Genomic DNA, 12,689 nt, shown 5'->3' with positions numbered 1-12,689 from the left:
GGCACTCACAAAGGTGCTGATCACAGTGGAATGCTGCTTTTGGTCTCAGGAAACATGCACATCTGGATAACGAGCAGTGGCTGCAGAACTTTCGGATGAGGAAAGCCACATTCATGGGACTGTGTGATGAGCTTGCCCCAGCCCTGCAGCGCAAGGACACGAGAATGAGAGTTGCCCTGCCGTTGGAGAAGTGTGGTGAACAGAGTGGGAAAGTTGACCGTTGGACTCGTTTTGACAGAAGGGTGCAGGGCCATTAATCGCATCCTGCTCCGAAAGACCGTGACTCTGGGCAACATGCGTGACTTTGTGGATCGCTTTGCACAAATGGGCTTCCCTAGCTGCGGAGGGGCGATAGATGGCACGCATATTCCAATTCTGGCACCAGACCATCTAGCCACCGAGTACATTAATCAGAAGGGGTATTTCTCTATGGTTCTCCAGGAGCTTGTGGACCACCTCGGGCCTTTCATGGACATTAAACGCAGGCTGGTCCGGAAAGGTGCATGATGCATGCATCTTTCGGAACACAGTCCCTGCTTGCAGCTTCCTGAACAGGCCATTCTTCCCGGATCAGAAGATCACCGTACGGGAAGTCGAAATGCCCACTGTGGGCATATATGGGGCAACTTGACAGCAGCAAGGAGTGGTTCAACAGGCTGAGTAAGTGCAGAATGACGGTTGAGTGTGCTTTTGGCTGTTTAAAGGCCTGCTGGCACGGCCTATACGGGAGGCTAGACCTGGCCGATGACAATATTCCTATGCTTATAGCTGCATGCTGTACTCTCCATAGTATTTGTGAAGGGACGGGTGAAAGCTTCACTCTGGGCTGGACTGCTGAGGCTCAGCGCCTGGAGGCTGAATTTGAACAGCCAGAGACCAGGGCTATTAGAGGGGTGCCTTGAGCAGCAATTTGAAGCTGAAAGCCACTAATTTTTGTTGCTATGCTCGAGAGTGCAGTGCTTGTAATGCTAGGAGGTGATTGTGATTGGTGCAAACTATGCAATATGAAGGTTTAAGAAAACTGCCTGTTGCTTTGCAGGGCTGTTTGCTTTCAATTAATAGAATAAAAATTACTTTCAAACCAACACAATTCTTTTATTAAACAACAACAACAACCAGAGGGGGGAGACAAACAAAATATACACGTCAGCACTGAGTGGGATGGGGGGGGGGGGGAAGAGAGGGTCCCAGGAGGAGGTGGGGACCCAGGACAATTAAAGATTTGTGTATGTCCAGGTATCATATCCAATCTTCTCCTTTGGAGTACAGTGCAGCGGGTACTGTACTTCAGCAGGACTGAACTGCAGAGAGACAGGTGTTGAGTACAGTGGGTACTGGGAGTTCGCAGTGCAGGACTGTGATGGGAAAGGAACGGAATGCCGCAGGTACAGACTGGAGCCAGGAGGTTGATAAGAGGGTGTTGGTGGTGTCTAGGGGGCGCATGGGCAAGCGTTTTGTGACAGCGGCTGCAGGCGCAGGGCTGCTCCGTTTGCAGTGCTAGTAGCACCTGGAGAGAGAGAGAGAGAGTGTGTGTGTCTGTGTGTGTGTCTGTGTGTGTGTCTGTGTGTGTGTCTGTGTGTGTCTTTGGCGCTCCATGTTTATGAGCCGCCACTTTGTTCTGGCGCGCCATGTTCTCCTTTTCGGTCCCTCTTCTCGCTGTCCCGCTACTCCTTCAATTCTTGTTTTTCAGCCGCGGAGTGCATCATGTCATCCCGTAGAAAGTCCTCTTTAGTTCTTCATGGCCATTTTCTAATTCTGTGCTGCTGTTCAGCCAGCGATAACAAAGAAGGAGGCCGGGTTCCTTAGGTCATATCTGTGAAGCCAAAATGCAACGTTTTACAGAAGCAGTATTGTTTACAACACACAGACCACTGATTCAGTGATTTATAACACAGCCACTATTCACATACCTGTCACTAACTGGCTGACCCCAGTCAAGCACACATGAGCCACAAGACTCGCAAAATGGTGAGTAACCACAGGGGCAGAGGAAATCAGTGTTCCATGACCGTACTGTACACTGGGCAGTGTACTCTGTGTACACTCCCCAAGGGCAGTGGCTCTTGGGGAGAGTCAGCTCTGTGGGGGGGGCTTATAATCATTACCGTTCCCACATTTTCCACAGGCTGTGTTCATTATGGAAGATATCTCGCTGCAGAGGGTGAGCAAGAAATCAAGGGAGAGTATCCTCCAAAACTGCGGCTTCCACTCTGGCCCTTATGCGGCTCGCCTGTATACAGCAATGGTCCCCCTACACTCCCCTGTTATGGCAAAGTGGCGTGGGAAAGTTACCCTTAATGGGGCAAGAAACAAAGCAGCTCTGCCAAAGAGCCTGCAGCAGCAGATTGCCCATATTTCCATGAGAGTTTCATGGAAATATGAGGCAGATTCCCGTGAAGTGAGGGAGTCAATCAACACCCTGTTCTGCTGCTCAGACTAGGCACGCATCATACAGACACAAGCCTGGTTTCTGCAACCCTCCTGTCCCCAACAACTCTTCAGCGATTCCCAAAAATCAAAGCCACTTACCAGGGGCCTCCTCTCCTGTCTGTGCTTTGCCAAGCTCCGACAGCTGTCGCTAGCTAGCCTTCACCAGAGTAGAGAAGAGCTCCTGGCTGCATGCATCTCTGACCTCCAAGTCGTCCTGTGCCTCTGGGTCACCCTCCCCCTCCACATCCTCGTCCAAGATTTCCTCCTCCTGGCTCAGTCCATTCTCGACTGGCACGCAAACCACCAAAGTATCCACAGTGGCCTTCGCAGTGGAGGTGGGGTTCACCACAGAGTATTGCGTCCAACTCTTTGTAGAACCGGCAACACGTGGGCACAGCACCGGTTCGCCTTGTGATAGGCGTTCCGCAGCTCCTTCACTTTGACCCTGCACTGCAGTGTGTCCCGGTCATGGCCTGTCATGCATCATGAAATCTGTCCGTAGATGTCATAATTCCTGCGGCTGGAGCACAGCCTCCTCTCCCCAAGCTGATGAGATCCAGCAGCACAGTATTGCTCCAAGCAGGGGATCGCCTGCATGTGGAGCAGGCATGGTCACCTGGAAAGATGCACTGAGACGATTGCACGCATCACCGAGTAAACAGGAAGGAGACTTTCAAAATTCCCAAGAAATTTGAGTGGGGATGACAGTTGGTCACCTGAGGGCTGGGCAGTAGAGTTCAAACCGATGACCAGAGAGGGGAGAACAGGTATTGTGGAACACCTCCCTGAGGCCAATCGTAGTGCTGTAATTGACCAGGATGTCTACACTGGCACTGCAGCGCTGTAGCCCCGGCCCAGAAAGCTGTACGCCTCTCGTCAAGATGGTTTTTTTACAGCGCTGCAACTGCACAGTTTCTGTGCACTAAGTGGCTTGGCAGTGTGTACACCTCAGGAAAGCTGCTTTACCGAGCAGAAACTTGCCAGTTTAGACAAGGCCTAAGTTTCTCTACATCAACAATTAGTTTGTGGCAAACAGGGCTGTTACTCTACCCCTCACTAGATTGCCACATACTAACTGTGTATGTGGACCCTGCTCCTGTCCATTAAATCTGTTAAAGAGCTTTGATTTAATCCCGATTCAAAGAGGACTAGATCAAAAAGTATTAACAAATAGTTAATGAGCATCAGAGTCCACATGGACAGTTAGTCTGTGGCAGGCTAAACTCATACCCCAGGTTACCGTGAACTAAATGTGCACGTAAACAAGCCCTAAAGTCTCTTGTCTAATAATCTAGAGTAAGTCCTTCAACAAAACTACAGAACAGTTATAAATATACATTTTTTAAATTAGGGAATCTTTCTGTACAAACTTTAAGCTTAAAGGAGAATTCACCTCTTAACTACTCCCTTCCTGTAGTCAGAAATTCCTCCCTACTGCTCTGACTTGTCACTACTGCATTTGAGTGCAGTTATCCAAGGATCTTGACCCTTTTAACTCTTAAATGACTAGCTTTTAAGATGATGTCCTCTGACTAAGTTAAAAGTATTAATCTTGAAGTAATAAACCCTGTGCTCCAAGAAAGGAGGTTCTTATTCTGGACACAACTATAAAAAAATTCCAAAGTTTACTTTCCGGGGCTATTGTAAAGGTATGAAATAGTCCTAGTGAAATGTCTGGATTAGTATAAATGAATGGAGAAACTTGTTTTACATTATTGCAGAAAGTTTACTTTTTTACATTTTATTCAGCTGTAAAACATTCAGATCTATTAGATAAGACACTAGTCACACCACAGCCACAACTGGTATTTGACATCCTTGACAGTGGTCTCAACTGAATGAGTATGGAGACTGAACTATTTGGTTATCTAGAGAGGTGATTCTCCCCAGAACAGAGGGATCAGCAGGGTAGTGGAAAGAAGTTTGGATAACTGCCATTTTTTCTACATCTTGTTCTGTGGATAGAGGACTTCACTCTCCAAAGCTATACCTCTGGCAATTTTCGCCAGCACTAAACACTAAAAATGAAGCATTTTACATGAACAATTTTTAAACTGACGCCTAATCTAAAGTGTCAATGAAATTCCTGTTCCATGTGATCAAGCACTTGTATAAATATACATTTGCGGTATAACTGTCAAAATGAAAATGAATAAAAAAATTTAAAAACCCACACACACGCACCAGCCCTTTCTAGATTTTGTTTTTACAAAAATGTAGCAAAAGCTACATTCATATGGTATTTAAAAAATTTAAAAGGCACAGCAGTGACGAAAATCAGAAAGTTTAAAAACTAAAGAAGCTTTAACTTGGTCACACTGCAGACCCACACTATGGCATGAAGTTAACAGCATAAACAATAAACCCAGATGATGAAATATTAAACAGTTTATATACGGGGATATCTCCAAGAATAAATTACATTTTATTCCCATATAAAACTAATACGAAATTTAAAGTGTTAGTGGCTCAAACATGGGCAAGAAGTGTTATACTAGGTATGCTACCTTTCCTTCCCTCCCGACAAACATATTACTTTTAATTGTAAGATACTAATACCAAAAAAGGTAAAAACCAAAGGCAAAAAGGTAAAAGCTTTAACTCATTTCCAAAATTAAACCCCTGAACCAAAAGTTGTACAAAGTTCCTAATTTTAACTGAGGTGAGATTTGTCCTGACACAGTTATACACCTCTACCCCGATATAATGCTGTCCTCGGGAGCCAAAAAATCTTACCGCGTTATAGGTGAAACCGCGTTATATCAAACTTGCTTTGATCCTCCGGAGCGTGCAGCCCTGCCCCCCTGGAGTGCTGCTTTGTTGCGTTATATCGGGGTAGCGGTGTAGTTCCAATCAAGTTGTAAATACTTAAGGTAACTACAAATGGACATGTAGTATATTTCAGTAGGTAAGAGCATTCCTACTTTGACAACTGAATGACAAGAGGAAGAGGCTTACAATTACAAATCCAGTTTCCCAATTTACCACATCTGTGCACAGCAACAGCAGACAAGACAAAATAACTAACTCAGGTTTAACAAAATTCAGAATGTAAGTATTGCTAACATTACAGAGAAAAACCTTAATCTCTGTCATTTCAATTTTCATCTAACAACTGTTGGTTACATTTATATAAATATACACCTTTTGAGAACAAAGTTAAGGTCACTGACACAATCTTAATTCTAGCCACACCCACCCATCCCCCACAGTTCATTGACATGGTCATACCAGGTAAGACATATGTCTACCAGCCAGGGTGACAAAAACCCGGGCTGTCAGCATTCTCCAAAAGCATGCCAATTAAAAACAGTCATGTATTGTTTATTGTGAACAAAGTTTTAATATTTTTTTTAAATGTGGTTTGCCGCCTTTTTCTGTTTTTGTCCTTTTTTCTTTCTTATCAATTATGTCTTCCTAAATTGTTTTCTGTGTTTGTTCCTTTTTCACTTTCCAATCCTTATAATTACTTCTCTTTTTCCCTATACTGTGTTTCCTACCTCTTCCTATAGTTTCACCCTCCTTTTCCCACTTCTTCACTCTCAATCCCCAATTTTGCATGTCTTTGTTCTTCCAGGTCCAGCGAGATTGGAAGTGATAAGAAATACAACATTCTGATAAATTCTATTTTCATGAGATTTCCATGTAAATTTTGCTGACATAGGCACTTTAGATAATCAGCCAACACTACAGTTTCTTATCTAAATCATACACCAATCATTAATGTCAATATTGAGCACTGACAGGTTGTTCAACCAATATCAATTTAAAACATTGAAGTTTACATGCAAATAGTCACTATCTGGAATTGTTGTGTCCAGTGCTGTACAAAACAGACAATCCACGACACAAAGGTGTGCTCTCACTGAGAGCTTGAGCCATAACAGTTGTCAGGGCTTACTTATTAATTACCATAGACTCACTTCTCTTGGGCATTGTAGAAGAAAAGTGTGTCTTCAGGGAGGATGAAGAAAAGGCATTGGCATGGTAGACTTGAAAAGAGAGCAAGTGTTTAAAATGTTAAGGTGTATATCTTTTTGCCTTGGTAATTTTTGCAGAGACCAAATTTAAAAATCCAACAGGTACTCTATTTACAAAGTTAGTGTACACTGAAGAGGCAAATTAATTTGACGCATTCTCATTTTGTTGAAAGCTTGACTTTACTCTTCAAAAAGATTCATTGAGGACTCTTGTCAAATTTTTTAGACATCATGCATAAAGAGAACATGACATATTGTGTACAAATATCTATTATACCTAATGGTTTTCTTGCAATGATTTTGAGAATGATCATTAAGTGCATTATCAGCTCTGGCCTTGATCCTACGATGAGATCTGCTAAGAGTGGACCTTTAAACTTGTGTGGAGTCCATTGAGGACAATGAGATTCGGTGTGGGTGGAAGGATACATGCCAGCAGATCCCAATAACGAAACCCGCCCAACTATCAATAGGTATTATCCTGAGGTGTTCGCAATACTCTTTTTGAAGTATGAAAATGAACATTCTTGTTTTAGAATTAGAAGTTGGCCCCTCCTAATTTCTCATTTGACAAATATTGATTTTTCCCCCCCCTCATCTATTACTAATGAAACAAACCAACAGATCTCATTCTGTGTATGAACCACTAGAATCTGTAGGAATATGCAGAAGTAGCAATTCTAGTACTGTTGAAAGTGGTGTCAGCAGAGCACAAGCATATGAAAAGTTTTGATTAGGTCTGATCAAAAAGTAGTGTGTTTTACAATCAGATTAATCAATAATGTTACCCGGGAGGCAATGAATTCTAGCTCAGGGGTTCTCAAACTTAATTGCTCTGCAACCCCCTTCTGACAACAGAAATACAATACACGACCCCAGAGGGGGGACCAAAGCTTGAGCTCGCCGAAGCCCCAATGCCACAGGGGGTGGGGGCCTGAAGCGCAGGGGCTTCAGCCCCAGGCAGGGGGCCTGTAACCTGAGCGCCACCGCCCAGGGCTGAAGCTCTTGGGCTTCGGCTTCAGCCCTGGGTGTGGGGCTTGGACACTGGTTTGAGCCTCATGCCCCAGCAAGTCTAATGCCAGCCCTGGTGACCTCATTAGAATAGGGTCGCAACCCACTTCAGGGTCTCGACCCACAATTTGAGAACCACTGTTCTAGCGGACAGGGCATTGCACTGGGAGTCAGGAGATACAGGTTCTATTCCCAGCTCTGCAAAGCAATCCAATGTTTCATCTTGGACAAGTCACTTCACCTCTCTGTCTGGTCTTTCGAGATGTAAGCTCTCAGGGAGAGATGGTCTTACTGTTTTTATAATACCCAATGAGGTCCTGATCTCAGGTGGCCCCTTTGTGACCAGAATATATTTATTACACACACGCTAAAAAATAAAATAAATTAAGTTAGTATTAATATTACAATAGTACCTAGAGTGCCAATGAGATATTGGGGCCCCATCACGCTGGGCTATACAACGTTGTTGTTGTTTAAAAAGCTAGCCTCCTTCCCTGAATAACTTACAGTCCAAAATCATGTTCTTCAAACCACTTCCCATTTAAAGCACATACGGAAGCGTTTGCAGGATTTGGACCTAATTTAAAACAAGACGCAAAATGCTTGTTTAACAAAAGGAGAGAAAATGGGAGGAAAGTCAAATTGTGCAGTAGCCAAGCTAACTAGTACACAATCCAATGACTGCACTTCAATTATTTACTTTTTAAAACTGCTGTCTAAGCCGATTTTTTTTTTTTTAAACAAAACCTCTGCTTTGCTAGTTACCAGTTTTTATCCTCCTTTTTTACTTTTAAACCACACACACACCCACCCACCCACCCCCCCCAACAGGAGTAGATCATGAGCACCTTATTCCCTCTGATGAGTAGGTAGTCCATTCACATCAAGGAAACAATTCGAACATGACTTCACAATATTCCCATAATATTGAGTCTTTACTGTTTAAAATAGATATATGGACATGTTTACTTAATTTTTGTTTTTTAAAAGCATATGCTCGTTTTTCTAAAATGTTAAAAGGTGAACTGAATCTTGACTAGGTTCTGATAATTTTAGAGCCTAACCTACCAGTACTTGATTTTGATAAGTTTCCTTACGCAAGGAAAACCAAGTACCTGCTTCGGTACGCAAAGGAAGTCAGATTTCAGTCACATTAAAAACATCCTCTCTATCTCCCTCACCACATTGCTTTAAAAATAGTGATTCTAAAACATTAAGATTACAATATAGCAACTTACTTGGGTTGGTACAAGTACTGGAGGATATGCTAGTTTATGATGTCTGTACATCCAAAATGAAAACAATACGATCACCGCAATTCCCATTATAGGCACCAACGAGTAAAGCAGGGTATTGAACAAGGGTGGTTTAGGTGTAACAGGATTGGAAGTGGCTGAAGAACAAAAGTTACAATTAATCTTCTGTGATTACAGATTTTAACAAGCTCATCCAATACCTAAACTTGATTATTAAGTTCCAAAATAAACGAACATATTTATTAAGTAGCAGAACACAGTGGCGGAACCTAATTCAACACAACAGAGTTTAATAGCCAGATACAGATTTTAAAGATTTATCAGATTTTCAAAAACATGTAAATTAAAGTTCAATTGAAAGGACTTATGCTCCTAAATTCCTTGGTTGCTTTTGAAAATCTTCCTCTTATCCATCATAAACAGTTTAATATTCATGCAGTTCCTAAAATAAATACCCAAAACTGCCATTCCAAGAAAAATAAATTCACACCGTGGATGCTCAAACTTTGGGAACTATATCATAAGGCACCATTTTACAGGGTTTATTTAAAATCAATTTTAAATCATGATATAAATCAGCAAAAAGGAAATCTTAATTTAAAATCAATTGTAATCTTCTTTTGCATTTGTACTTTTTAGTTATTTTCCTAAAGAAAAGTGGATTCTCAGTTATTAACCATAAAAAACACTGACTTGAATGAAATAAAGCCTTTACACTGTGATGCTTCTCTTTCCTAATCAGGAGGATACATTATATCTATATACATTTATTTAAGCAATTATATAGCTTAAGATGCTTGCGTTCAGATTCTTAGTTTTTCCTTTTTTTTTTTAAACCTTAGAAAAAGGTGACTAACCTATTTATTTATCAAATGATTAATTGACTTGTGATTTGTGTCAAGCTCAATTTGCATGGAAATCGAAAATCAGAAATCAATTAAAAATGCACAAAAACAGCATTTTTTAAAATTAAATAAAACTACCTTAAATATGCTGGATATTTAAGGAAAAAAAAGCTTAACATGCTTTGCATTTAAAAGCCAACTACTTTATTATACAAGGAATTATCTGTAGTAAGTGAAATGAATTGACTGTTTCTGGTCACAAAGCTTGTAGACCCTAGCACTTCCTTTGGTGTAATTTAAGTAAGCGGTGTGGAAAAGCAAGCGACTTCCACAAGTTCAATTGTTTGATTTTCTTTAAAATTTCCTCAGCAAAACATGTACTGCTTAATCTAATTTGCATTATCTTTTTACAAAAGTATTTATTGATTTTGCTTTTTCATACAAACATCACAATACATAAAAAAACAAATTATAAAATGTATAATTACCTTCTGTAACATGCAGCATAGTGTTAACATGAATTTGCAAAAAACCCTTTAATCAACCTTAAACTATAAAACCAAAGAAATCAATACTTTCAAAGTCATGGGGAAGAACAATGCAGACTAGATAGGGTCAGGCACCATGGAAGCAGAGCCAAAAAGGCCAGGGGAAGGAGGCTTGGACAGGCTGTTGGACCTTTAGACATTCCCTAGTTAAATGTTTCTTTTAACAGAGCAAAAAGATTTCCTCAAATTCACATCACTGATCCGGGTGGCAGAAAGTGACTCTCTTTGGCCGGTAGGTCTGAATACCATTATCCTACTGAGCACATTGATTTACTTTACCACCTCTGTAAAATCATTCGCTTTGTAATCATGACTCCTCTCAAGTACCACGAATGCTGTGCCAATGAGACCAAAATTTGCAGCAAAATATTCTAATATGCAATTCTCAAACTATGTTTGATTGTTAAATCCAAAAATAATTTTAATTCTAATGTCTACCTATTTCTATAGAAAGGGGACATTCCTATAGCCTGCGCAGAAGTGCGCCCCTATCTTTACCATAGTGCCAGCATGTATCCAAAGGGAAAAATAATCTTCTGTAGTCTTTTCCATACCAAATTCATTCTAAATAATTTTTTTCTTGAATTAAACATAAGCGTAAATCTACAGAAGCACATTTTGCATTGTGTAATAAAATGGACCACTGTAATGCCTTTAAATGATGCTCTAGCTCTTTATCCCAGGATTTACGAGTAACTTCAAGATGAAGTCTTCTGTTTTCAAAGGCATACATGGATGACATGGGTCTGGGGAGTTTGTAGAGCATCTCTACTATATTTTGTACTTGGGAGACGGAGGGGGAAGAGTGCAATGAGTCCCTAGTGTCAGTACCAAAGTGATAGGTCAATTAATTTTTTGGCTGGATATCCTGCTATATTGCTGTGATCAGGAGGTCGTACTGTTTTAGGACCTGGAAGAGAACTAACTCCCCGTCCCCAACCCCTCAAAAGAAACCACACATCCAAACCACCAATTGAGAGAGGAATAATTTAAATGAATAGATATTAAGTTTCATCTAACATTGTCATAATTTCAAAACTTAATTTGAAATATTTAAGAGAACAAAATTAATGTAAATAAAATTGTTTTAAAATAAATTACTTATACACCCACTCACTCTATGGATAACCCATAAAGCAGCACTACTGTTCACATAGATGAAAGCAGATCATCTCACCCTTTTAATGGATGCTTTTGCAGGGTGTGTGGGGGGTGGGGAGTTGTAAATTATGTTATTTATATACCATACTTTTCAAATTTATATTTATCGTTAGGGAGACCTAGTAGTGTTTAACAGGTTAAGGGCCTTAGTTGGAAGGCATGGAAAAATAGCCTGGCAAATTTTTAAAAGTTATTACTTAAAAACATCATGCACTGGATTTTTCTTTTTTTTTGCTCAATGGATTTCCAGGCAGTTTTCTTAGTAGACTTTTGTGTGTTCTTTTTAGCAGACTTTCAGTTTGTTTTTGTTTGTTTGTTTTTTAAATTACAAGTGTGCCCAGCAATGACGAGTTCATTTAATAAGTTACAAAATTAAACAGACCATTTTACAAGAAAGTAAATACCTACTCCAGGGCATGCATCTGTAAGGCAGTACATGCACAGGTTGGTGTGCTACGGCATTATGGCCAGTTCGAACACAACCAGTTGCATTTACTTACACCTAAGATGAGATTTAAAATAATGGATTTTTGTTTAGATTTTCAAAAGAGTTTGAATTAATTCTATTTAGCCTTCCTGGTCAGATTTTTCTGAACACGTTGCCAAGGATAGACACCGCCTACTAGCTTAGAATAGCTTTATCAATTTGAATGGTTTTGTTCCACAACATGGACCTTTCACTTCAAGCTGGAAAAAAAAGTTAGTCTATTGCCCAGATCAAATTATTTACACTAATACAACCAACTCTAAACCACTATAGTTACCAAAAAACCTCTTCCACATATATGTTTGGAAAAGGGGAAACTAACAGAAGCTACCCAGAATATTTTGGAAAAAAAAGTCTTCTCTCCTAAACGTACAGAAACTGTATTCTGGCCAATACTGCAGAACCATTTCTTTAGAATGTTAAACCAACTTACGCTGTGTTACTTCCATCTCTGGAAAATAGAAAAAACGTTCATTACACATGTTGCCTTCACAGCAACAGAAGAATACGTCAGGGCTTTCTTTCTTTTCTATACAATCAGTCCTGTAAGAGAGCACCAGAAAAGTCATTTTTGTTCATTTAAAACTGACTTCCTTTGTACAAGAGCAAATAATTGCATATATTAGCTACAAAGTTAACCTTGGAAATGAACTTTGGAAAATTGTGATCCACCAGACTAAGATGGGGTTATCAGAATACCATGCTAAATTGAGGAGAAAATATATTTCAATACAGGTCTACTTCCATTTGCAGAAATATAACGTTGATCAACCTTGATGCAGAGATAGTCTCCCTAACCTTGCAAGTTGCAAACATGCTAGCATCCCAAAAAAGCCACCAGCAAGCTGGGTTTCAAAAATTCCTCTTGCAGGGGGACGGGGCAGAATAGGTGGAGATTTTAACAATTCATGAACCCAATTTAAATGTGGCATAATAAATAAAATGAGTACTTTGAATGACTTGAGTTTATC

General features: G+C 40.4%; 1 protein-coding gene across 1 annotated transcript in view; it reads right to left on the bottom strand.

Moving 5' to 3' along the window:
• Positions 1-12,689, bottom strand: part of ACVR2A (activin A receptor type 2A) — a 111,399-nt gene that overhangs the window by 39,462 nt on the left and 59,248 nt on the right. The window contains exons 3-4 of the mRNA XM_024217075.3: positions 12,152-12,261; positions 8,660-8,814 (exon numbers count right to left, since the gene is read on the bottom strand). Of these exons, the coding sequence (XP_024072843.1) occupies positions 8,660-8,814; positions 12,152-12,261 (265 nt within the window). The remainder of the gene's footprint in view (positions 1-8,659; positions 8,815-12,151; positions 12,262-12,689) is intronic.

The sequence above is a fragment of the Terrapene carolina genome, unplaced genomic scaffold (genome assembly GCF_002925995.2).
Source record: "Terrapene carolina triunguis isolate 2854851 unplaced genomic scaffold, T_m_triunguis-2.0 Scaffold62, whole genome shotgun sequence".
Taxonomy (NCBI): domain Eukaryota; kingdom Metazoa; phylum Chordata; order Testudines; family Emydidae; genus Terrapene; species Terrapene triunguis.
The sequence above is the reverse complement of the archived record's forward strand: the minus strand, read 5'-3'. Positions and strand labels throughout refer to the sequence as shown.